The sequence below is a fragment of the Anoplolepis gracilipes genome, chromosome 1 (genome assembly GCF_047496725.1).
Source record: "Anoplolepis gracilipes chromosome 1, ASM4749672v1, whole genome shotgun sequence".
Lineage (NCBI taxonomy): Eukaryota > Metazoa > Arthropoda > Insecta > Hymenoptera > Formicidae > Anoplolepis > Anoplolepis gracilipes.
This window is the reverse complement of record NC_132970.1, coordinates 13,852,200-13,875,746: the sequence shown is the minus strand read 5'-3', so window position 1 is coordinate 13,875,746 and position 23,547 is coordinate 13,852,200. Positions and strand designations below refer to the sequence as shown.

At 40.8% G+C, this 23,547-nt stretch overlaps 1 protein-coding gene across 3 annotated transcripts in view; it reads right to left on the bottom strand.

Annotated features, from left to right (window-relative positions):
• The window catches only part of Sema2a (Semaphorin 2a), a 159,645-nt gene that overhangs the window by 22,892 nt on the left and 113,206 nt on the right, over positions 1-23,547 (bottom strand). For all 3 annotated transcript variants that reach the window (XM_072895237.1, XM_072895246.1, XM_072895227.1), the window contains 2 exons: positions 13,350-13,437; positions 7,985-8,036 (listed from right to left, as the gene is read on the bottom strand). In XM_072895237.1, coding sequence (XP_072751338.1) covers positions 7,985-8,036; positions 13,350-13,437 — 140 coding nt within the window. The remainder of the gene's footprint in view (positions 1-7,984; positions 8,037-13,349; positions 13,438-23,547) is intronic.

Sequence of the window (23,547 nt, the reverse complement as noted above, 5' to 3'; positions counted from 1 at the left end):
GGAGTGAGAGAGCCTGGGATTCAATCTGCATTCAATATTGATTCCAATCCGATATCGTGGATTTCCATTTTTGTGATTTACTTCTTACGCCGGCAGCACTGGCTGGTACTATCTGTACTACGAAGGAGGGTGTTTTTCGAGGGTCAACCCCAATGCATACCGATGTCGCGTCGTTATCGATCAAATTTCTCGAACGATAAATAACCTTGTCTCAGTGATGATACTCGCTCGTGATTCTCGCAATACGCGTCGACGGCTGAGCGATCGACTTCTAGCAGAAAGCTTTTCGGTTATTCGTATCAATTACGATAAGTCAATGAACTAGAAGTAATTCCTTAACGATCAAAGTTCCAGCACATCGAGAAGTTGGCGGAAGATGTAATTTCCATCCGGAGATAAGAAATTATCGATCTGATTTTCTTCGTGGCGCAGAGCGTAATATGCTTTGTTAAATCGTTCAGAATAGCCCAGTAACATAATCCGCTTTTACATTTTATCATTTTAGTTACTTATTTAGTTAGTTACCTATTTATATCCCTGCGCCACAAACAATTCTCGCGAGAGAGCTCGTTTAATCCACGATTTTACAACCGCGCGAGTAACGTCCTCATTAGCTTAAAAGAGCATTCATCGTAAGAGCCGAGTCCAAACGCAAAAACTCCTTTGAGCAATTTAGAATCGTTCGCGCGGTTCTCGTCGTTGTGCCAAAGAGTGTATTTGAGCACCGCGGTATTCAAGTTCGTCCTTTTTTTTTATTTTTTACCGGCGTTTTAATGGCAGTCTGGGACGAAGTATTTTACACGACGATGATGACGACAAGAACGATGGTGGAGAGTCTATATGGCTATTTAAACACTTTCACCATAAATTCGCAGGAAAGGACACTCCAGTCTTGTTCGCGTCGCGCAACGCCTTTCCTCTCGCATGACTGTTCTTCTGTTCGGCCTCTTTTTATTGCTAACGGTGTGTGTATATCATTCCTTTTCTTGCGCGACTCGTGATTTTCTTGCGCAACAAAAACGAACGATACGAATGAGCACACAAGGAGGGAAACGACTACTATGCCGATTAGGGACGATGAATTTCTAATATTCAACGATAAAAAAGAAGCATTAAATATATAGGAAAATATCGATGATTTATTGATGTAATTTTTATTCAATTTATTAATAAATTTCGGAAATACATATATCATTCACCCTATACAAATAAAAAAAATCCAATAATCGAATAAGGATAAACAAATTCCAAATAGGCAAAAAAAAAGTAGATCGAACTTCGTGGAACAGCGGTAATCTTGAAGACAACAACGAAGATCGAAAAGGAAATACTGTTGACAGTTACTTCGTCGGGTAATAGGGCAGTTTCATAGTCTGCAATTACCAGCGTCGTTGAGGCGACACCATCTGGAGCGGGCTTGCTAGTGAGCTCTCTTTGTCGAGGATCCTCTGTTTACAATTTCGATGTTTGCTCGACGACTGAAGGAGATTTTTCACCTCAGACGCAGACTGAGAACAGAAACTTCTGGCATGTTTCATTCACGAAACAAAGTTACTCTTATCTTCTTTCATTGTGACGCGATTTTCTTTGTGTAAAATTCTCACTTTTTTACAAACGTATCGATAAAAAACTCATATATGAAAAAAATCGCATGATTACACCTTCGTGATATCTATTTTCTTTTGGTACATCAAAAATAAACATTAACAATAAAAACAATAATCAATTGCACACTAATGTAATAAACACGAAAGAATCGCGAATTACTCGCAAAAATTTCTCCCTTATACCTGATGAAAAGGTATTACAGAGCGAGAAGAGAGCTTCAACACTGACCCGAGGGCAAATTCATTTCTGTTACGCACGAAGTTGGTGGTGGTTGCGAGAGAGAAAAAAAAGGGAAGGAAAAATCAAGAAAATGGAAAATGTGTATACGAGTTGGAAAATCGAGAAACAAGAGGAGAGAGTAAAGTTCAAAAATTTTTCATTTCATACTCGCCATTGTCCTTCATTTCTACGAAGCAAGAGTATACTTCCGCTTGATTACAGGAGAAACTGATTTATAAAGGCGCGTTTGCGAGACTCTCAGAGGAAACTGCGACCATTCGGTAACCCGTTTGCGAGTTTGCGAGCGAATAATATTGTGTATACGACGGAGGGACACGCTGCGCCTTGCAAGAAAGCCTTGTAATTAATTTCTCGTCGAAGCGAGGCGAGAGCTTGGAAGACGATACTCGCGCGCTTAACACCACTTTCAATATAGCCTGTAAATATACCGGCGCATAATGCAATTTACCAGCTTGTCGATAATGTTACGATGTATATTCGCGCACGCGCGTGCGCTATTTATATACTTTACAAGAACCGTTCGCGTACGCGATAATCGGCTTTAGATGGCCCTAAAAGGTATGAAATATGACGCAGTTCTCGCGTGTCTAAAGAACATCAAAAAATAGTATGTGAATAATAAAAATACTCCGCAAAGAGAGAAAGAAAGAAAGAGAGAGAAGAGTATTAAATAAAACTGAAGATTCTCTTAGGCATTTACGAGAATGTCACCGATAAAATTTTCTTTTTTGTTCCATATGTTATCATATTGATTTGTAATATCGGAAATTTCATTTTGCAAATATATCTCATCCCGCATCTTTTTTAATACCGCGTATAACTCGTAACAAGAAAAAAAGAGAGACTTTTACTTATCTTTTGTACTTTAAAATTCATAAAGGCATTATCGATAACGTCATGTTCAAACGACCTCTTGCAGACCTTGCGACAACCATATTTGTTGCAAGATGAAGAAAACTTATTGTACAGAAATTTCGTACAGTCTTATATCGAATTCATTGTCGCAATAAATCCGTCCCCGTCGTGGAAAATGTCGGTCCGTCCCTAGTTGAGAGAATGGATAAGAAAAGGCAGACGCACGCAAAAAGTTGAGCGAGTAGAAACTTCCCCCCCTGTAGAAAGTTACGTGTACTGTGGGCCCGGTGCTAAATGTATATTTAATATTATCATTTTAGGAAACAACACAGGGGTGGCCGTTTATTTCAGATGTCGGCGGGATTGTTTATTACCTTGCATGGGCCTTGCGCGCGTACTTATATCCACCAAGTACATCAGAATGTCAAGTTATCCCTTCGTTTCTACGCTTCTGCATTCTTTCAGTGGGAATATCGCTGTATATCGCGAGAGAGAGAGAGAGAGAGAGAGGGAGAGCCGCCCGTATCTCATCCGCGATTTTACAGCTGTGTAAATCCCGCGGAAGGTTTCTTAATACTTTAGTGACGTCGAGTAAACGTAAAAAAACCGCTCGACGTCCTGGACCAATTTTCCACTGTCGAGCGATTTTTGTGCGACAGTTCTCTCTATAGATATCGAATATCGTTGCGTGTGTATAGTTGAAATCGTCGTCGGAACATCGGACGTTGAATTCCCACTGCGTTTCGGATTGGACGTTGCTTTATTGGACGTAGCGGTGGTTTATAGATTCCGATTTTCTCGACGGGATCCGCGCGCGTTTGGGTTTTCGCTCCTTTTGCCATCTTACTCGCGCACCTTCCTCTATCGCTTCCTGCTCCCATCGGCTGCCGCATGCTTTATTCACGGCGCGGCCGAGCTGCTCGTCTCGGCCTGAGCATCCGACGTCGGAATTCGTTACGCGATCAACGATGGACGACTTCTTTTTCGCGTACGCTGGCTCGATCGATACGCTCGTCGTACTCTGGGATCGATCAGACGATTTCGTCTTATCGTATAACGCCGCTTTGCCGCGAGAAGGATTTGCCGCTGCTTCTTCTCCTTCGTATTGCGCAAACCCGAGTGCCTCGGCGAAGATATAACGCGCAAAAAAATAGCCAAGTTCGAGCGAGGCTGGTTTTATCGTTCGATGCACGTTCTCGAAGACGATGATAAAGATACAAAGATTGCATGAGCGCGCGTTCGTGAAAGCGAAATTACCTGGATTCTCGGTTATAACTCGAAACCGCTAAGCGATCACTGCCGCTGGTATTTCTCTTTATCGAATATGCATTTACTCGGTAAAGTTATTCTTCCCCATAATCTTTTTGCTGTAAAAAAAAAATTATTCATGCAATGATTAATGTTTTTTTGTTTTTCCGAAATTGCGCATCTGGATCATAGTCCAATGATCATCGGGTAAACGTGTTCGATATTTTTCAAACGCAAAATCTATAATGCTGAACGTGCGTTTCCTCTTGAACAATCACAAACAAACTCAAAATAATAAATTTTATTTTTAGAAAACATGCGTTATATATAACGACATCGATCTGTTTTGCTTGTTGCTTTTAAAATGCGCCATGGAAAAAAAAAAAAGAATGTGCAACTCCGGTTTGGCGTGTATTCTTCGGGCATCACGCAGCAGTTGTCCCTTTGTAGGAGCTTGCGCAGCTTAAAACCTCCCGGCCGTCTATTCTAGCCACGTACTATAACTCGCCTGGAATGCGTGCGGTCCCTCAGGGCGGACGCACGAACTCGTTTCTTCCCCTTATGAAATTGTAACAGAGGCAAGATTAGCATGGAACATTGTCTCCGTTGCGAAGGGTAGGTTTGTTGTAGCGAGATACTATCGAAATCGACCCGGCCGCCGAACGTATCCGAATTTCCATTCTCACTTTCGTTGCCAGAAAATACGTCATTTTAAATGTACATCTTTAATCTTCAGGAATATGACTCTTGTGTTATGTTCATATGTTTCTTCTTCGAATCTATCTTCGGGGTATCATCCAAATGGAAATTTATGGAAAACAAGACAGAAATGGATTTTTCTGCAAATTTTCTGATATCAATTGTTTGAAAAATTTCCCAATCTTTATTCTACGAAATATATATAAGAAAATATGTATAAAGAAAAAAATATAAAATCTTTCTAAACAATCCAATAAATTTTCAATGATATCAGAACAAAAAATTAATTGTTATGCTTATTGGAAAATTTATCAGCAAAACAACCATTCAAAAATATTTTTTATATTATTTGGCCATGTTACTCTTCATGTCTACTTAACTTACGATATATATAACTAACGTCTTCGATCTGGCTCCATTCGATATTGTATCCCCCCCCCCCCTCGCAACGATCCTTCCCGCAGCCGAACGATCATCCATGCATATATGTAAAATGCAAAATTGTATCATCCCACGCGGGGTATTCTTTCTTGCAACACCTCTCGCGTATCTCGTTTTCCTACATCAGTTTACCCTACATCAGTATCCCTAGCAGATCGAAATGCTCCAGGGACTTAGAGAGGGAACAAAGGAAGGGGAGAATGGTTTCTGCGGCCTGCTCGGGCCCGCACGTTAACGTTTTACGGCCACATACGAGGAAAATCGAAATTCTATTCTCGTTCATTCTCAATGAAATCGAATTTTGCGGTGATGGTAACACACCTCTCTCGCAATGCGATTGTAACCGAACTGAACGGTTCACAAAATTACGGAATCAGACAGCAATGAAATTTGCTGAAAATAATACATCTAACTCGTAATAATCAACCGCACGTGATTGTTTAACGTAATCATACATGATACGTTGTCCGCTTTTAGTGAAACCACTAGTTATTAGAATTATTTCATGTTGTTTCATCGTTTTCACAAACTTTGCAGCAGAAACGCTATCGTTGGCACATTTTCGAGCAAGTTGTCCGCGCGGAAACCCAGCATGCGGAACATAAGTTACGTTCGTGCAAACTTTATAGTATCACCGCTGCGAGGTGAACTCGGCTAGAACGGTGGTCCGTCCGTGCTGAATAACTCGCGCGTGTACATCAATTCGTTCTGTGTACCTATTTAATGATCACGTGCAGCCTGGAGGCGAAGAGTAACTATCCACCGTGCTTCGACGTTTTCGCGTCCCCAGTTCCTGTATGACCGCGTTGTCGTCCACGTTAAAATTAGTTTCAACGCTGTCACAATAGTCGCATCTGGCATGAAAGTCGAACGAGAAACGACAGGGTGACAGAACGAGGGCGTTTCCTCTTCTCTGTTCGGGGCAGTTTTTCGTTCTCGCGACAGGTGGTGAACCCAACGATACGAATATAATTGCATTTTGCTGTGAATCATCGTTTCTGCCCATAGTGAGAAGGCATCGGCCCGCTATTTTTTATCACCTACCAATTTGTTCGAGAAATAATTTCTTTTCTCGTTAAAGTTTTTTTTTTCGCAGAGATGGAAACAGACATAATAATTTCATAAAAAATTTAATAAAAAAATTAGTGTAATAAGAAAAGAGGAAATCGTACATGTCGATTATTTTTTTGTTACCATTATCTGTTTTAAGAAGAAATGTACTTGTGGTTCGCCGTATAAAGGTACTCGAAATTATCCAGAACGGCTTCTCTCGAATAAAACCTTCCGCTATGTTGAAAATGTTTCGTTATATTATTCGAGCATCCTTCACTTCCTTCGCGAGGAAAGTCTGTAGATAACCGTCTATTTTCTCAAACAGTAGAAACCGACTGTAAAATCGTGCCGCGCGATAACGCGCGTAGAAACTCCGACGCCACTGTCGAAGTACTAGATACGAACTACTTGCCGGAAGCTGTAGGTCGAGGAGCAGGAGGTCGAGGCAGGTGGAAGAGCTCGTTGGAAAGAGTTGGGCGATTTTCCAATCGGGGCCGCGGGGCGTTGTCGGAACGTTCGTTGTTCTCTCGGAAGGGAACAAATCGACGAACAACGCCGACAATTGGATTTCATTCCGGTCGAAGTCGGTCGAACGAGATGGTCTGTAGGTAGCCACTACCAGGTGGATGCGACTCCGGCGCACCTTGTCGCAACCGGAGAGGGTTAAAAAGCAATTTTCCCTCTCCGGCCGAGCCGAACGAGCTTCTGGCAACCGACTATACCGTTCCTGATGTAGGAGGACATCAGGAAGGCGAGATAGCAATTTTGATTCAATTCCCGATTCATCGAGCGCGTCGCATTTACTAAAACTCATCCAAAAGAATGTGCATTTGTGCATATGAAAAAAAAAAATATATTGAAATACGATTTGAGTGTAAATGTCAAGTTGTGGATCATCGCAATTTGAGAGGAATGATAAAAGATGTAAAATATTTTTTAATACAACTACACAGTTTCGTAATAAAAAAATATTCACGTTTATTTATATCTCGGCTTGAACGAGAATATACGCGAATACACTTTGCGATTTTTTAAATCGGACGCATCACATGCATTTAAGCCGGACGAGGGGGCGCATGGAAAAATCATCGCACGATTCGTTCATCCACAATGGATCGTTTAGCCGGTAGATACACGTCAGCTGTTCCAGTGACGTCAGTGTCGTTTCGCTCGGCTATGCATGATTGACACTTTTATAGCGACAAGCTTTTCAAGTTACGATCTGGACCTGGTTTTATCGCCCCCTAAAATGGGAGCCAAACAACACGTATTTGATATTAATCAATACGAAAATGGTCGTAGAGAAAGAGAGCGCGTATTAAAGCGAATTAAGTTCTTTCTGAGATTTATTGACGAATGAATTAATTAAATTAAATAAATGTGTAATTTCAAAAAGAACGAGAAAGAAGGAGAGAAAATGAATAACTTACAATTCCGCCGAGATAGCATTAGGTATCATTGAAGTTTCTTACAATACAACTCCAAAGACATATATAATTATACTAGATTATTATTTCTATATTTAGTCCAATGTTTTAAATAATATACTTACATTAGTATATTAAAAGTAAATATTATATCGCGTGTATTTTATAATTAAGTTAGAAACTTTGTTAAAGTTTTTTCAAAGTTATTTTTAAAAGCCATATCACATTAAAACACGTCGAGATCCGTTTTCACTTTAGAGAAGATAAATGTAGCTCTTTAATTTTTGCTTATTCAATATTGAATTCAAAATTAACTAAGAATAACACACACACATACACATACACTATCGCATTTAATACTAAACGTGCCAAAATGCGAATCACAAAATGTGACGAATTCCTGAACAACTCACCTCGCAGTTGGAATGACTGATGTTGCTCAGATTTAGCCTGAAGATATTGTCCCTGAAAGCAGAAGAGGAAAGTTTCGTGTTAGCGTAACGGCCGAATTAAGCGTGGTCGCGAGATAGACGAAAGGGTCGAGGGGTAAATTTTCATTCCCAACGTCTGCGAGATGTATTACTCTCTGTGACTCGACCCTACCTTATCTCGCCGCTGTTATATATGGTTGTGTAACGCCGCGGCACTTTGCTTACGGCTTCTCTGCCACAGCGAACGCCACTAGCAAACGGTACGGAATTTCTATGAGAATAGAAAAAGAGATCGGAGACTAAAAGTGGGATAAGTTGCTCGCTCTCTGACCGAGTTTCGCGTTGTCTCTTCTTTGTTCGACTGTGATCCGAAGTCACGTCGTTCACTTTTATCGGAATCTTATTTCTCGAAAGACCATCATTCGCGTTTGAAATCTACGGACAAGAATTATAATAGAAATCTCAAAGTTGAGAGAATCGAAATAGACTATGTTGGATATCATACGACGCTTTCTCAAAGTTTTTCTCTATTAAAGTTAATATAATTACGGATAATAATTATTTCATATAAATTGTTCGTATAGCATTAATATCAAATTTCAAATAATATTATATAATATCAAATACTATAATATATTTCATGCATTTCGATTAATATAACAAACACTCGCTACCGACTGGTCCAGTGTGCGAACACACACAAGATTTTCATATAAATCTCCCCGCGACTCGCGGCGGCCGCGAACGCGCGCGGCAATCTGAGGTGCTGCGCGTTCGATCATACGTGAAAGGTATACGCGCCGCTGGGTGCCGCCGATCGTAAATCGAATTTACCCAGTTTTCAAATGTTTCGCAACATTAACGCCGGCGCGCCGCATAACTTTATCCCAATAGCCATTCATCATTGCCTTTCGATAGAAATACGCAGTCAGACGGAATGCGCGCGCGAAACGCGCTAAAAAAAAAAGAGAAAGAGAAAAAGGAAGACCTATCCCTCAGCGGCTCTCCTTTTTCATTCATTCTGTGCATCGTGCCGTGAAAAAGTAAATACCGATGTAGAAAAACAAATCCGTACTTTGGAATCTACCCGCGTCGAACTTTCGTCTCGACGAACTTTTAGAGGGTTCGGCAGGTGGAAAGGAAATGTGAAGAAGGGGGAGGGGGAAGAGGTAAGGGCGCAAAACGACGGAGATCGTCTACGTGCTGGCACGTCGCTCATGCTATCGAAAGAAAAAATTCGTAGAAAAGTAATTTGTAGGGGAAACCTGGCGTAAAAGGTAGGGCTCTGCTGCAAAGTCATCGCTCAGCCGCTTTAAAATTCGATTGGTAAAACGTGCGTAATCAAACTGAAAAATTACTTTGCCATTGAAAATCGCCGAGGAAAAATTTCATTAAGACCTCATTGACACGATTCCATGACAAGTGAAACACTTTTTTTTTTTTTTTTAAATAAAGAAAGTGTTACTCGAGAATCGGGAAAAGAATTTGGTTCAATTTAACATTTTAGCATCGCCCGAGGAGCTTCCGCGGGAAAGTTTAATTAAAATCTCTCGAGCAGTTTGCGCAGGTCGTGCTGCAATTTCTTAAACTACAAAGACGGCGGTTTCGTACCGGCGGAGAGAAGAAAATTTCAACATATTTTATTGCTAATTCGCAAATAAGAACGAAAAGTTAATTAAAAATCGATAGCGCGTTTGCGAAATTCAGAGTATGGCCACACGTTGCCCGAGTCTTCCCAAAATAGATGGCAACTTGAAATAGCGACTGCACGCACACCGCGCTTTTCGGTTTAGTCTAGTATGTACGAGTATGTATATATATATAGGACTCTACTCGCGCGCGCGAAAAGGAGCCTGACGAATGCCGGGGTGAAATCCGAAAAGCATCGTTGTCTGAATTTGTGGCTGAGCGTGACGGACAGCTCTGACCCGGGATGCATTATCCAACGCGTCGAGATCTCCCTCCTTTACACCGCCCACCCTCGGAGATTCCGGTCTGGGGAAATACATGACAAGGGCCGGGAAAGTGGCGTTTGCAACAGCGCTATTTATCCCGACGCCTTCGCGAAAGAGATGTATATTCGTGGCAAGAAGATGGGTTTAACATAATAGAACGATTTTAATAATTCCCGGTATAAATCAACGAGTACATACATGACGGAATATTGTTACGTCGGCATTTCAATAAACCGCAATGCAGCCCCCAACCGTTAACCGTTATAAAACGTTACTTTTCATAAAATAAATAGTGGAAAGCGCGGAGTGACAAAAGCGAATAAAACGTTACGGATAAAATGCACGGATTTAGCACGATTTAATCTAATTTCTCGATACAATTTCGTCGGGCTACATCCGACGAGTAATCCCGCCGCCAAATCGATATACGACATTCGAAGTGCTAACATCGACGAAAACGTCCGCGAGAGAAAGCTCAATTGCCACGGTTGGTTCTACAACGCCACAAGCCCCTGGCAGTTTTCACCTCGCAAGCGTTCGCGACCGTAACTCACTTCTCTACGTTATCACGTGTTTCTGCCGGTTGTTTCAGCGAGCGTTAACGGAGGTGAAATCTCTCGCGTAGCGTTTCCGGCAACGGTTACCGAGGACAATTAGGAGGAAAACCGATCGCGAGTGGATGCGACGTGTTAATCCCGTCGTAGTCGCTTTTTCGACCGTATTGTCGCGAACACAATACAAGTCTGGCGAGGAAAAGGACAGGCACCGAACGAGATGAAAATATGATCGACGAATTTTTTATCTCGTTTCGTTAGACGCACGGCAGACGAGTCGACGGATATAAGCGAGCTGTATTTTTTTAGCGCATAGCTCCCTGCGCCGTCGAGTCTCCGGCTTGATAATTGGAAGCGTTCAATTAGCGTGCCTTAATTGCGGAGCGAACCGCAACGCGGCTGCCGATTCTCAAACTACAATTAATGGCTATCACCTTTCTAATTAACGAGGAGCGATGTTCGCGCGTGTATCGATCGTCGTGCGCGATAACAGACGAAAAAAGGAAATCGTGAAGAACGAATATGGAGTAGACGCAAGAAAGGAATCGTGATCTAGCACGAGGTCACGCGCGAGACGATATACACGTGCGTGCAAAAAATCGAAACCCTTAAAAACATTTACAAATTACCTCTTGCGAGATCGTGAAGCTTAATTGATTCTTACCATTCGGAAATGTCGAAACGATTTCCTTTTACGCGAAATCATCTGATGAGAATTTTATACAATATCGTAGTTTTGTGAATAGATACACACGTATATCTGTACATATGACACGTAGCGAAACGATGCAAGTACATGGAACCAAGCCAGGATACAGGAAACGTTAAAGTCGAAAGTAGCCGCTTTCCTTGGGAAATGCAATTTATTGTAACTGTACTTTTCCTTTTGTCGTCCCATATGGTGAGCTCATCTCCTCGCAGTAAGAAAGAGAGACAGAGAAAGAAAGAGAAAAGTATGAAAAGGTAGAGTTATCTCAAAAGCGGAAACTTTTATACGCTTGTGTCATTTTTTACCTTTCGGTTGTGCAAAAGTGATTTATATCTTATTTAATTTGATTTTTTCTACTGCGTTCAAATTAAATTATTGCCAATTTACCATTTATTTTTTATCGAAATAATAAAAAGAAATTTATATATTTTTTAGCGTATCATACGTGAAAATAACGGTTTGTTATTTCATAACAAATGTTGTACATAGTCTGCATGTAATCTGTTCAGAGAAAATTTTAAAAAAATACAACTACTATACAAGCTTCTGCTCTGTATATATGTACTATAAATTATAATGTTATGTTATCAAATCGCTCTGAAACAGTGAAGTCAATTGAATCTCGTTGACGAAAGCATATTTGCTTGCTCGAATTAGGAATTGTGAGAGAACCTCGTAAGACGATCCTTCTCATCTCACAAAGGGATTAAACAAACGTTATTCCTCGTCTGCCTCGGGATTTCTCCATATCCGTAAGCATTGAAGAACCATCCCCGCTGCGTCTCCATTACCAAGGCTTCGTAGCATTTTGCTGGCATTTACCAAATTAAGAGGAGGGAGGCAACGCACAAAAGAGACCCGAGAATAGGAGGGCGAACGTTAGCGGATGGTCCGCCAAGGGTGGCGGCGAGCAGGAGCGGCTGGAACCGAATCAAGAAATAATACTCCGCTGGTAATGATGCGACGTCTCCCTCCCGCAATCTGTACCGACTCCAGGGAACATCATAGGGCCGGCCCTTTAGCCTTTGCTCTCCCGCCGAGTCACTATCGAAGAAATAATAACCCGATACTCGTATGAACGCAACGAAGAGGAGCCGATCGATTTAACGGGTTATTACGGCTACCTAGGGAACGGCAAGAAACTCTCCTCGTGCAACTTTTAATTACGACTAAGTTCCATGAGAGAACTGAATAGAAGGAGAATTGGAAAATATTGAGGAATAGAGAGAGAGAGAGTTTGGCACAGTGTATAAAACAATTATAAAACATTCGTAGAGAACTTTGATAGCAATATCATTAATTTAGAACTAAATATTCATCACTATTGACGATATATATATATATTAAATCGTGCGCTTTCGCTTAAGATGCTTAAGATTGCCATGTTTCAAGGATGAAATAGCAAATTCATTAATCTTGATCTCTGTTGACATGACGTTTTTCATTTCGTCGACAACCATAATTGCCAAGATCGTCAGTTTCGATTTATATTATATGTTTGCTCTCTCTTTGCCGTATCCCTCCGCAGCTCAAAGATCTCGAGTAAATTGCCTTTTTGTTAAGTGAAACATTTAGAGCGAGAAAATTCTGATCATTTTCTATAAAGTGAAACAAACGAATAAACAGATTCGCGGTTTTCATGTGAACAATGAAACGAAAAGTAAAAGTAAAATAAATAAAAATGTGTAATTTGCTAATTTAAATAGTCGAATGTAAATCGCTTAAAATAAAAATATTTTGAATAACATTTTTAATCTGCCTCTTTCGAAAAAATGTAATATCGAAGCGCCGTTTTATATCGCCTCTACTCGATGATAATTATTATCCCAAAAGCTGAACATATTATGTGTAACGAGTGATCCGTCAAAGTTCGAATTATATCCGATTATCCGGCGACATCGGAAAATTCGATCAAACAGTACGATCCCGCGCTTCACACACATTGTAGAATTTTAATCACAGCAATCGTAAAAATCCGCAGCGGTAGCACGTACATACATACACAGCCGCGCGACGCTGACGTAATACCTCTGTCCTCAGGCTTTGACGAGGGAACGTGGCAACTTTTCCCGGGGATTTTCATGGCGTGACATTTTATTACGCGCGGAGCTGGAAAAAGTTCTACTTACATAGCTCCGACGTATAGGGCATCCCTCCTACTGTCCAGATAGAGCGTCCTGTAGTACAGCATGCCGCAGCTGAATTCCCGCACGTGTTCTGAAAGCAAAAGTAAATAAGGGGATTAAACACGACGTCGTAGCATAGCAAAATTCATTTTCCGCGGCGCGGAAACGCGGCCGCGTCGCGGCCGCGCCCGCTCGCTCGCGGGGATCGTTAGATTTTCATTATGACTTTTATAATAACGGTCGGATAGTAAGGGGCGCCAACTCACTCCCCCTCCTGTCGACCTCGCGCCGGTAATCCGGCTAAAGTCAACTCTGACTTATCTCTACCGTAAACTCGTCGGAATTACACGGCACGTAATGCACGCTCGACATTTTCGTTCCATCGGCTAGCGCGGATTCTGCTGAAATCCGCGCCGCAAAAACGTCGAAGATCAACGCGAAATGATATTAGCGAGCTAACGAATCAAGCCGCGAGAAGAAGAACTTTTGCTATTGTCTTTGGTGTAAATGCGAATTTGTAATTTGGGACAAATATTTGAAAAATATCGCAAGCATTTAATTTTTCCTTTTTTCAACCGCCCGCGAAAGAAACCTTGGGAAAATTTGAGCATATATTATACATATTTTTTCGTCCCCTTAAAATTTTTCAATAAAAGAACATTTTGCCCGAGTGCGATAGCTACCGCAGTAGTACTTAAGGGTATTAAGTCAAATCGATTATCATTTGCACGTCAAGAGCTAGACTGCATAAAATTCACGGACCAGCTCCTGGAACGCTACGAGAAAGAACGGTCGCTGCGGTGGCTTTTGCCACCCTCGCTCCTCTTCCCTTCCTTCTATCTCATCGACACTGATCTGCTTAACATATGAAAGAAAGCCGCCCCTTTCTAAATATACTCGTTCCACTCTGAACTAACAGAGCGCGAACAATACTATATTTTATACGGTATCAAGAGGGGCTGACGTTGAATGAAAGGGGTTCCTATTCTAGAACAGAGCTACTCTTCCTCCGCACCTTCCCTTGTTCCGCTCGCCCCTCTTTCCCAGTCCCTTCTCTGGCATCTCTCTTTTCCATGCGCGCTCAAACCAACCGTTCTCTGTCTTCCGCGGGCGTCAGCGCACGCGGGGGATGCAAAAACGCGATCTCGTTTTATCTCTGCGAAACGACCGACGTTACATCGCGCTCCCTCTAATGTCGGACTTATTCAAAACCAATGTGAGCCATAGCTCGTTAGATCGGCCCAGATAAACCACGATTCTAGACTGTGTGTCTCGAGAGGCTTCGAAATTTATATTTACTCGTGAACACACACGTGCGATAGCGTTCATGTTTTTTTTTTTTTTTCTTTTTCTCACTGATTCTGTTTGAATGCGCTCGTAACTCGTTTGTCTCGAGGCGATCCAAGCGCATTTCAAGCTCGAGAGTTATTTTCATCTTATCGTTGTAATAAAATTGTATCGTCCCGCGTAAGACGACCCAGCCGCACCTGCCGCTCGTTGTACCCGAGTTAATAAAACTGTTGCATCCTGTGTCGTTTGCGCGGACGCTTCTATTTTCGACCCGCGATAAAACTGGCCCTGCCGGCGCCGCAATTGTTAATGGAGTAAATGTCGTCGCACGACGTAGATTCTATTTATAAAGACAGAAAGCAAAGCTCGCGTCCCTTTGGTGCAACGCGTTATTTATGCCATGCGGTGGAATACACTCCGCGTTGTAGTAATAATATGTCTCATGTAGTCACTTTTGTGTGTTCATTCAGCAAAATCGTTTTGTAAGATAAATGTAGTCAATCCTGTCGACGGGAAGTAAGACTAGCAAAAATTTAAAGTTTCCGAAAAATAATTACCTCTTTCGATATTTTCGCTGAGGGAAAATCGTCTCCAAATTGATCAGAGATTTCGCCTAAATAAAGGATACCTAATTACGATATATATATATATATTCTATACGTATACATATATATGTGAATGTGTGTATATATATATATATAAATATGTAGAGAGAGAGAGAGAGAGAGAGAGAGAGAGAGAGAGAAAACATTATATATATATATGTGTATATATATATATATATGTATATATATATATATATATATATATATATATATATATATATATATAGCTGTTCTCATAGTACATTTCGTTAACGTACGACGTGACCACACACAATTAAAACTTTGTACAATTTTATAATTTCAAGCGTTTCATAATTATTCGATAATTGTTACATTGTTTTCGACTGTATTGTGTGCCAATATTTGCTTAATTAATTGTACGATACGTGCATAATATAAATAATTAATCGTTCAATATTGATGCGTCGGAGAAACATATGGCGCTACCGCGCGCCGGGTTTTCTGACAAATATTTGCCTTCGTGTAATTTACCGTCATTAAAAGACGTCTACGCTGTGTATATATACGTACTGCGCACAAACACATCTACTTATCGTAAATTACATGCAACGCACTCCCATAAGAACGCGCTCCGAACTTGGAGGGACGATACAATCGCTAATCGATGTTGTTAACGGTGCGTGATAATGCCCTAACGACCCTAGTTGCGAAAACCATTCATTTGGATTTGGTGGTTTCTGGCACAACGGCCTAATACCTTTACAGTATTTCTTAATTAAGCACACGCCGAAAGAGTATTAGCGATCTGGAATCGTTATGAATCTTACGGCCGTTATATCTCATAAAAAAAAAGAAGGGCCGCAAAATCGGAGGGTCGCGCAAGCGTAGAAAAAAAGTATTGTTATCAGAAATAATACATTGGTGCATAAATTGTTCTTTATTTTGTTGATTCGAGAGCCCAATGGTTATCCGGGCTATTCTTTATGATTATATGTAATATATATGTACAAGGGTCATACACACAGTCGCCTTATGAAAATAAGAGTCTAAACTAATAATGTGTTTATCAAGTTAAACAAGATGCTAGAATTTACTTCGAAGTTGAGGATTTAAATGTTGTTTTAGATTCTACGTTAATCTCATATAAATTTGAAATATAGCTTGTTTTTAGTCAAACGAGCTCGATATCAAATTCGTTCTATTTCAATTCGTTAATACCGTATTTAAATCCCACCGACTTTAAAATCTCAATATGTAACGAGAGAGGGCGATTCGCTCTTTAAATCCTCTCTGTGTATACGTTCACGTCATGCTCCAATTCTTGCGTACACGTTTTTGCATCTAAATGCATTTCCGTGAAAGGTTTTAATCGCCGTTTGCAGAGCATCCGGTTTGGGCCGAGCAATAAATATGTAATTTGACTTTCTGAAAAACTTATTTGATATATCCTATAGCTTTATTTTATCTCATTCATGGCCTCTAATTTTCTGCCAAGATGCAATCGGAGTACAAATTCTACTAGAAATTTAATCAATTCTTTCTAAAATAGATAGTTGTAATTATATTTATATAAATTTGGCATAAAAATAAAAAAATTTAATATTTTAATAATATTTAATATTTAATATTTTCAAACATTTGTCTTTGATACTTTTTTGCTAATCTGAGAAAAAAATGTTTATTTAATTTACCCTCTTCCATCTAAAATTCACAGCGTTTCGTAAAAACAAAAAACTCGAGCGCATAAAGGAAGCGTTCTACATCCATATTTGTATAAATACTTGTATGTAAATAAAGCAGGCAATGAAAAATTGAGATTATGAGTCGTGAAACAATATCACGTTGAATTGAAAACGCCATAGGCGAAAACGAAAATGAAAATAAGAGTCATAGTCGAATGAGGGATTTTTAGAAAGTTTATTGTTCTTACCGTGATGACGTTTGAAAGATCGCTTCGCCTCTTCGCGAATCGATTTAAAATCGACTTTAGTCGAAAAGCCAGCCTCGCGCGCGCGCGCGCGCTCGCGTGAGAAAAATCAACTCGTATCCACGGATTATGCGGGATCGCGATGATATAAAATCGATAAGACAATGTTTTCGAGGACGTTATCGTAAAATCGATGGTTATTTTTTGAAGAACTTGCATCACACACAGAGATTCAAGTTGCCGCGCGTGATTTCCGACGATAACGACGTTGAATATGAAGCCACACGATCATTTTTCGCGTCCGCATCTGATCTTTACGGCAAATTTATGGAGCGCGTCTTATTGGCAATCGAACAAACCTTGCGGCACGTGCAGAACGAATATTTGTGATCTTTCTCTTTCTCTATCACGCGGACGAAAATGCAGAATCATAAAGAGAGCCATGGTTACAATTGAATAAAGTTAGGCCAGTGTGTGGGCCCCAACTCAGCCCGCACAATGGCAGATTAGGCGCGCGATCATTTTTTACATTCGTCTGGCTTCGTTCCAGCTGACACCGGCATATGGCCGCCAAAGATTACGAGGGTACTACCGCCGCCGCTGCCACGACCGACCGTGTCCAATTTCCAACGTTATTATTATTTTAATCCCTTGAGCCCGAGGCAAGGTGCCATACCGTACCCGTGGCGGATAGCGAAAATATTCTCCATCGCGGTAATTTCAATTGCAAAAACGCCCTTTTTAGCTTCTCACAATCCATCTCGTTGCGTACCGCACTGACTTTGAAAAATGAGATACATTCTGCATGCGGTGCATACGGCGCAAACGATCAAATAGATTTCACAGTTAATGTGCAAAGAAATGTATTATGTCAAATATCTATCTCTTTCTCTCTCTCTCTCTCTCTCTCTCTCTCTCTCTCTCTCTCTCTCTCTCTGTCTCTTCTGTTTGAGATTAACAAATTATCCAGCAGTGAGACAGTAATAATAGTAAGACTATTGTTTATGTGATGCTCTCGCAATTCACATAAATTGTCATAAATCAAAACGTGTGCCATTTTTAACAAATATCTTCTACGAATTATATAAAAGGTATTTTTGCACCGTGCAAGATACTCACTTTTCGATCGCGTACGCAAACTAAATCAAATCTGTTTGTAATCGAAGGTGCAGATGGTCCAGAACGAAATTCAGGACAAGGTAACACGATACAACAAGGAGAGAGAGAGATAGAGAGAGAAAGGGGAAGGGAGGATCGAATGTCTCTGGGGTCTCGATTTGCTATCGCTCCTCGGTCAAGGCACGATCATCGCGTGGGATAGAACCTGCTGACGCATTTCGAGGACCTTTTATCCGGTGTGTGAAACGCGTCTTCTATCCTCCGTGTCTGTCAGGAGTTGGTTGAGGCGTGAGAAGGGATGGGGAAGGGGTCAAGCGTATGTATGCGCACATACTCGACCACCTCGGCCGCGGCTCTTGACAGAATTGACATGTTTGGAACTCGTCTGCCCCCGCTTGCGGATTCGCCGGACCTCGACACGACAATACACTCTTCTCGAAACCAAAAGTCCCCAAGTCCCCGCGCGAACGCCGCTGGGCATTGTGCAAACTTTCTATGGAGTATCGATCATAGCACGCGGCCAATACTTGGCGTTAATCGAATTTGACGGAAACAGTGGCGGATTTACAGTTTCAGAGACTCAAATGGAACGACATTTAGGAGAAACATAATGGCACGTACAGTCAAAACGGCTCTTTCGATCGGCATTTTCTGTGCTGCAATATAGCCAACAAGAATTAAGAGTATCGAGGGTGCTGGGCTTCATTTTTCGAAGCACGCGTAGAAATTAAGCCGCTTTGGCGTAACTATGACGACGATCGGAATTACGATTTCGCTTCACCCTCGCGGCACGAGTTCCAATCGAAGGTTGCCAGGTGCGTGCGAGTCCCTAATTTTACCTCGGTTATAGAATCGACTGGTGGGAGAAAAGAGGGTGCGGATTAAATGTGAAGAAGGCGAAGGTAGTCAACCGGAGAAACTGTTCTCAGAACGGATACCGCTGCCCTATCGCAAATGCAGGGGCGAGGGTTTCGCGGTAGTCTTGATAATAACCCGCCGCTCTTTCCGACCCGTTTGTCTAATAAACCGACAAACTTGAATGAACGAGTCGTCGAGGAGAAGGTATTCGAGGGAATCGTTTGCAACCGCGGAATCATAGGGAGAGAAAGTATGAGGGGAGAAGCACTGTTGCGGAACGTAATTGCGGAAAAGCGCAGTAATGTGAAAATTCGAGAGAGCAACGAAGGTTGAAATAGAAATATCAGTCGATCTAAGCGGAACGAAAAAAAAAAGCAAAAGAGGAGCGAGGTTTCGTTGACAAAGTAAGTATAACATAGGTATGACGAAGCAGAAGAGCGTAAGAGAAAAGGAAGGGGAACAAAAAGAGAATCCAAAAGAGCGACGTAAGAGAGGGTGAAAGCGGAGATGAAATAGGGCAAAGCGTGGCTGGTGCGCGGCGCACCGCCACGTCACGCCCTTCTCATTAATCAACCCTCTTCCCGAGACACTTCTGTCTCTATTTCTTTCTTTCTCTATCCGACTATTTATCCTATCCACTCTCACCATCGCACTTACACGATCGTTTACTTCGCGGAATTTGATTATCGCATATTTTAATCTAAATAATAAGCCTAAGCTTAAAAAAGTGTTTAGAACAATGGCTGACATTTTTATCAGTCGACCTACGCATACTTATTCAATTTAGAATTATTCCAAATATATAATTTGTTTTGTTGTTTCTCATACAAATTAAATGTTGATGAAAATGCTGAAAATTCATCAACAAGAATACAAAGTTGGATGATTACAACGCGCTAAACTCCGTACACAGTTCTATTAGCATGACAGTTCAATTTAGTTAAAGGCTCATTAGGTTAATGCATCGCCATCGTATAGTTGTACCAGATTTGGATCAGGTTTACCCCGTGGGTCACGTATCAGAAGCACGAAGTGGAAACATCATTCTGATCTCCCTTCCACCACCCTTCCACCATTCTTAGTTGGAACATGAGCTCCTTGATAGTTCCTCACAGTGAACTATGAACTTGCTTAATTGGTAGCACGATATCCTCTTGCTATAATTGGTCAAGTTGGGCGTAGTCATAACGTGCTATTGAGAAAGTCATTCCAGAAAACGGGTCGAACATCTATAATATGCGGCTATTTTAACAGAGATGTGAAAGACCCAATTATCTATTTATTTGAGATACGAAAAATCAAATACATATATTTTATTTTCGAATTAACTTTGAAAGACTTTTTTTGTATAATCTTTTGTTATACGAGGGGGTTGTTATATATCATATCTTTTTTTATATCTAACAAATGAAAATTAAAAAATAATTCACAAAATGGTCAATGTATAAAACTGCATGTTCCATCGCGCAATTTAAATATCGTGTTTAAATATGCTGTTGAAAATTGTATGTAAAAGCGAAATAAAATACGATTAAAAATATTCTAACTCATCGGGAAATATTTCAAAATATTTGGAATGACATTTGTTACAAGTAATATCAAAGTTGAGTTGCATAAAATGGTTGGCATTAATGCCGGCATAGCGACGAATATAGCGGTATAAAATAGAGATCGGTCGAAAAGCGAATTACAGCGCGACCGCCGCCGCGCGAGTTGACAGTTCTACAACGGTCACAGCCGAACCTCAATAATAATAAGCGTCTCGATTGGTCCATTGCGTTAATGCTCGATTTGATTGTTTATTCGGTCATTTTCACGCGCGAGAACTCTACTGCATTTGACAGACAGGTTACCGTACCGACGACCCGATACGATAGAGAAGAGAAGCATATATTTCGCTTACATCGATTTTTACTTAACACATTAATTATTTATACGGAAAAGAGAGAGAGAGAGAGAGAGAGAGACGAAGAAAAGACTATTTATACTGTATCAATTCTGTAAAGACAATTTCCATTTCATATTCTTATGCGAAAAGATTATCGAAAAGAGATTATCTGCTATCGATTATGCCTGGTCACTCAAAGTGACTTTCAAGTCTATCGCTCTCGATAAAGTCTCATAAACAGTGTGCTGAGCGCATATTAAAATATTCTCGTCGACAAGCGTATCGGCATCAGAGACGGCGGCGGCGGCGAATAAAGAGCAAAGCGGGCGGCGAAAAACAAAAAAAAAAAAAAAAAAAAAAAAAAAAAGAGAAAGAAAGAAAGAAAGAGAGGGAAAGAGAAAGGGAAAAAGAGACAGAGGAACAAAAAGAAGACGTGGAGAATTTTCGCTGCTTCGCCACGGCCGGACCGTACGGCGCGAACGAAAGAAGGGAATGAAAGAAGATGAATAAAGCCTGAAATAAATTGCGTTATCTTTTCGTTCCATGCGTACGGCTACCATCGTCACTACACCCAGCGCAACGTGCAGTCACTACCACCGCCCCTCCCTTCCAACGTCGACTCCCCTAATACCTTTTCCTGCGCGCGCGAGGAAAGGGACGCAGTCATTTTTAGAGAGCTCTTCAGAGCTTTTCTATGGCGCATTCTCGACTTGGACTTGGATAGTATATGAAAGAATCCGCTTGAGAGAATATAGATACATATATATATATATATATATATATATATATATATATATATATATATATAATATATTTTTCCGACTGGTCCTCGAGAATTCTCCTTTCTTATTGACCCCTCCCGCTTGGCAACCCATCTTCCGCTTGCGAATCCGCAATTCATTCCTGGATTTCCCTTCTTTGCGTTAGTCTCGTATGCTCGGGTATCAAAATCTTTCATCGTTATTGCTAAATCTCCTAATGAGGCTGAGATTCGAGGTACGAATCTTATTTAGATTTAGGCGTGTAGCTTTCGCGAGCTAATATTATGGTTTCAAAATAAAAGCTTCTTCTCTCTTTCCTTCCGTGAACTAAAACTGCGGTTTAATATTTCAAGGTAAAACTCAAGCGAAGCAGAAATATCGTACTTTTCCACACACAACCATTTACGCAATGTACTCTATCAATGTCTCATGAATTCATAATAAATCCTTCACGTAAGTTTAATGTTTTAGTCTCACAATTATACTCTAGTTACAATTTCAATGCCAAATGTTGGATCAAATTTAGATTATTCCTCTCCACAATCTAATCGAATCATGTCGTCTCTTGTGTGCAATTATATTCCAACGCAGATATTTATCAGAAAAATATTTTAGGAGAAAAAACATAAAGACAGAAATAGGTCTATTAATTACATTTAAAAGTTTTTTTAGATCGCTAATCATAATCGCCGAAAATTAAAAGAATAGCAGAGGAGCATGTCGAGTGAATCGGTGTATGGAAAATGGTAGAAAAGAAAAATATAGAGAGAAAGGACAGCACGGGAGAAGAGAGGAGAGAAAAGAGAGAACGGGTTGGGCCCGCGATCGGATCTACAGACTCGCGTTTATCATCGTCGGCGAATCTACTTCGGGGGCTGTAATCACCTCTCCCTCCGCCGCTGCCGCTCCTCGCTAATAACGAGTTACAGCCCTTCCGCCGTCCGGGTGAGACCGACGGGATGAAGGCAGAGAGGAGGTGAGTGTGCGGCCGCCTCGATCTGAGTCTCGAGGGTGGGAGTAATTGCCAACGTAATCACACACGTTGCACAAACCGACCTCCCTCCCGCCTTCCTCCGTCTCACTCCCTCGCCCACCCTTGTACACCCTCACACAGAACTGACCCTCGCGGCGCACAAGCAAGGATGCGCATCCCCATAGCGGAGAGATCCGTTTTTGAAATCAGATAGATGACCTTCGCAAAATGTCCCGCGGCTACTAATCCCACGCCTCTTTTTAGCAACGCCGAGATGGAGGATACACAGATTTTTCGCACCACAGAGGCACAAAAAATATTCCTAACGCGGTAAATTTTCACTTATCTCGGAGAAAACAATGGCGAGGTAATATATATTCCCTCATAAATGCATATTCGCAAAGAAAAATATTAGATATGAAAGTTAATGTTGTTCTTTAATAAGTCCTCTCCTGCACTTTTAGATTGGGATAAATTAATGGAAGATGATAGTACATAATGATATGAATTAAGAACGTAATTAATTTTCTTTACTAAAGATATATCCCTGTATAATTATGATGGCAATTCTGATTTACATATCATTAGCATCAACATATATTACTGACAATGAGAAAATTGACACTTTATTTGATACGTGTACGAAGCGTTTCATGATATAATCACCTGCAAATGATCAATGAAATCACTCCGAATATATATTGCCGTAGTTTACATAATATAACCAGTTAATTAATTTGTGCCATCCACATAAAAACAAACATAATACATTTGTTATCTTATGTCATAATATAATTGTCATCTTTTTATAAAGTAATC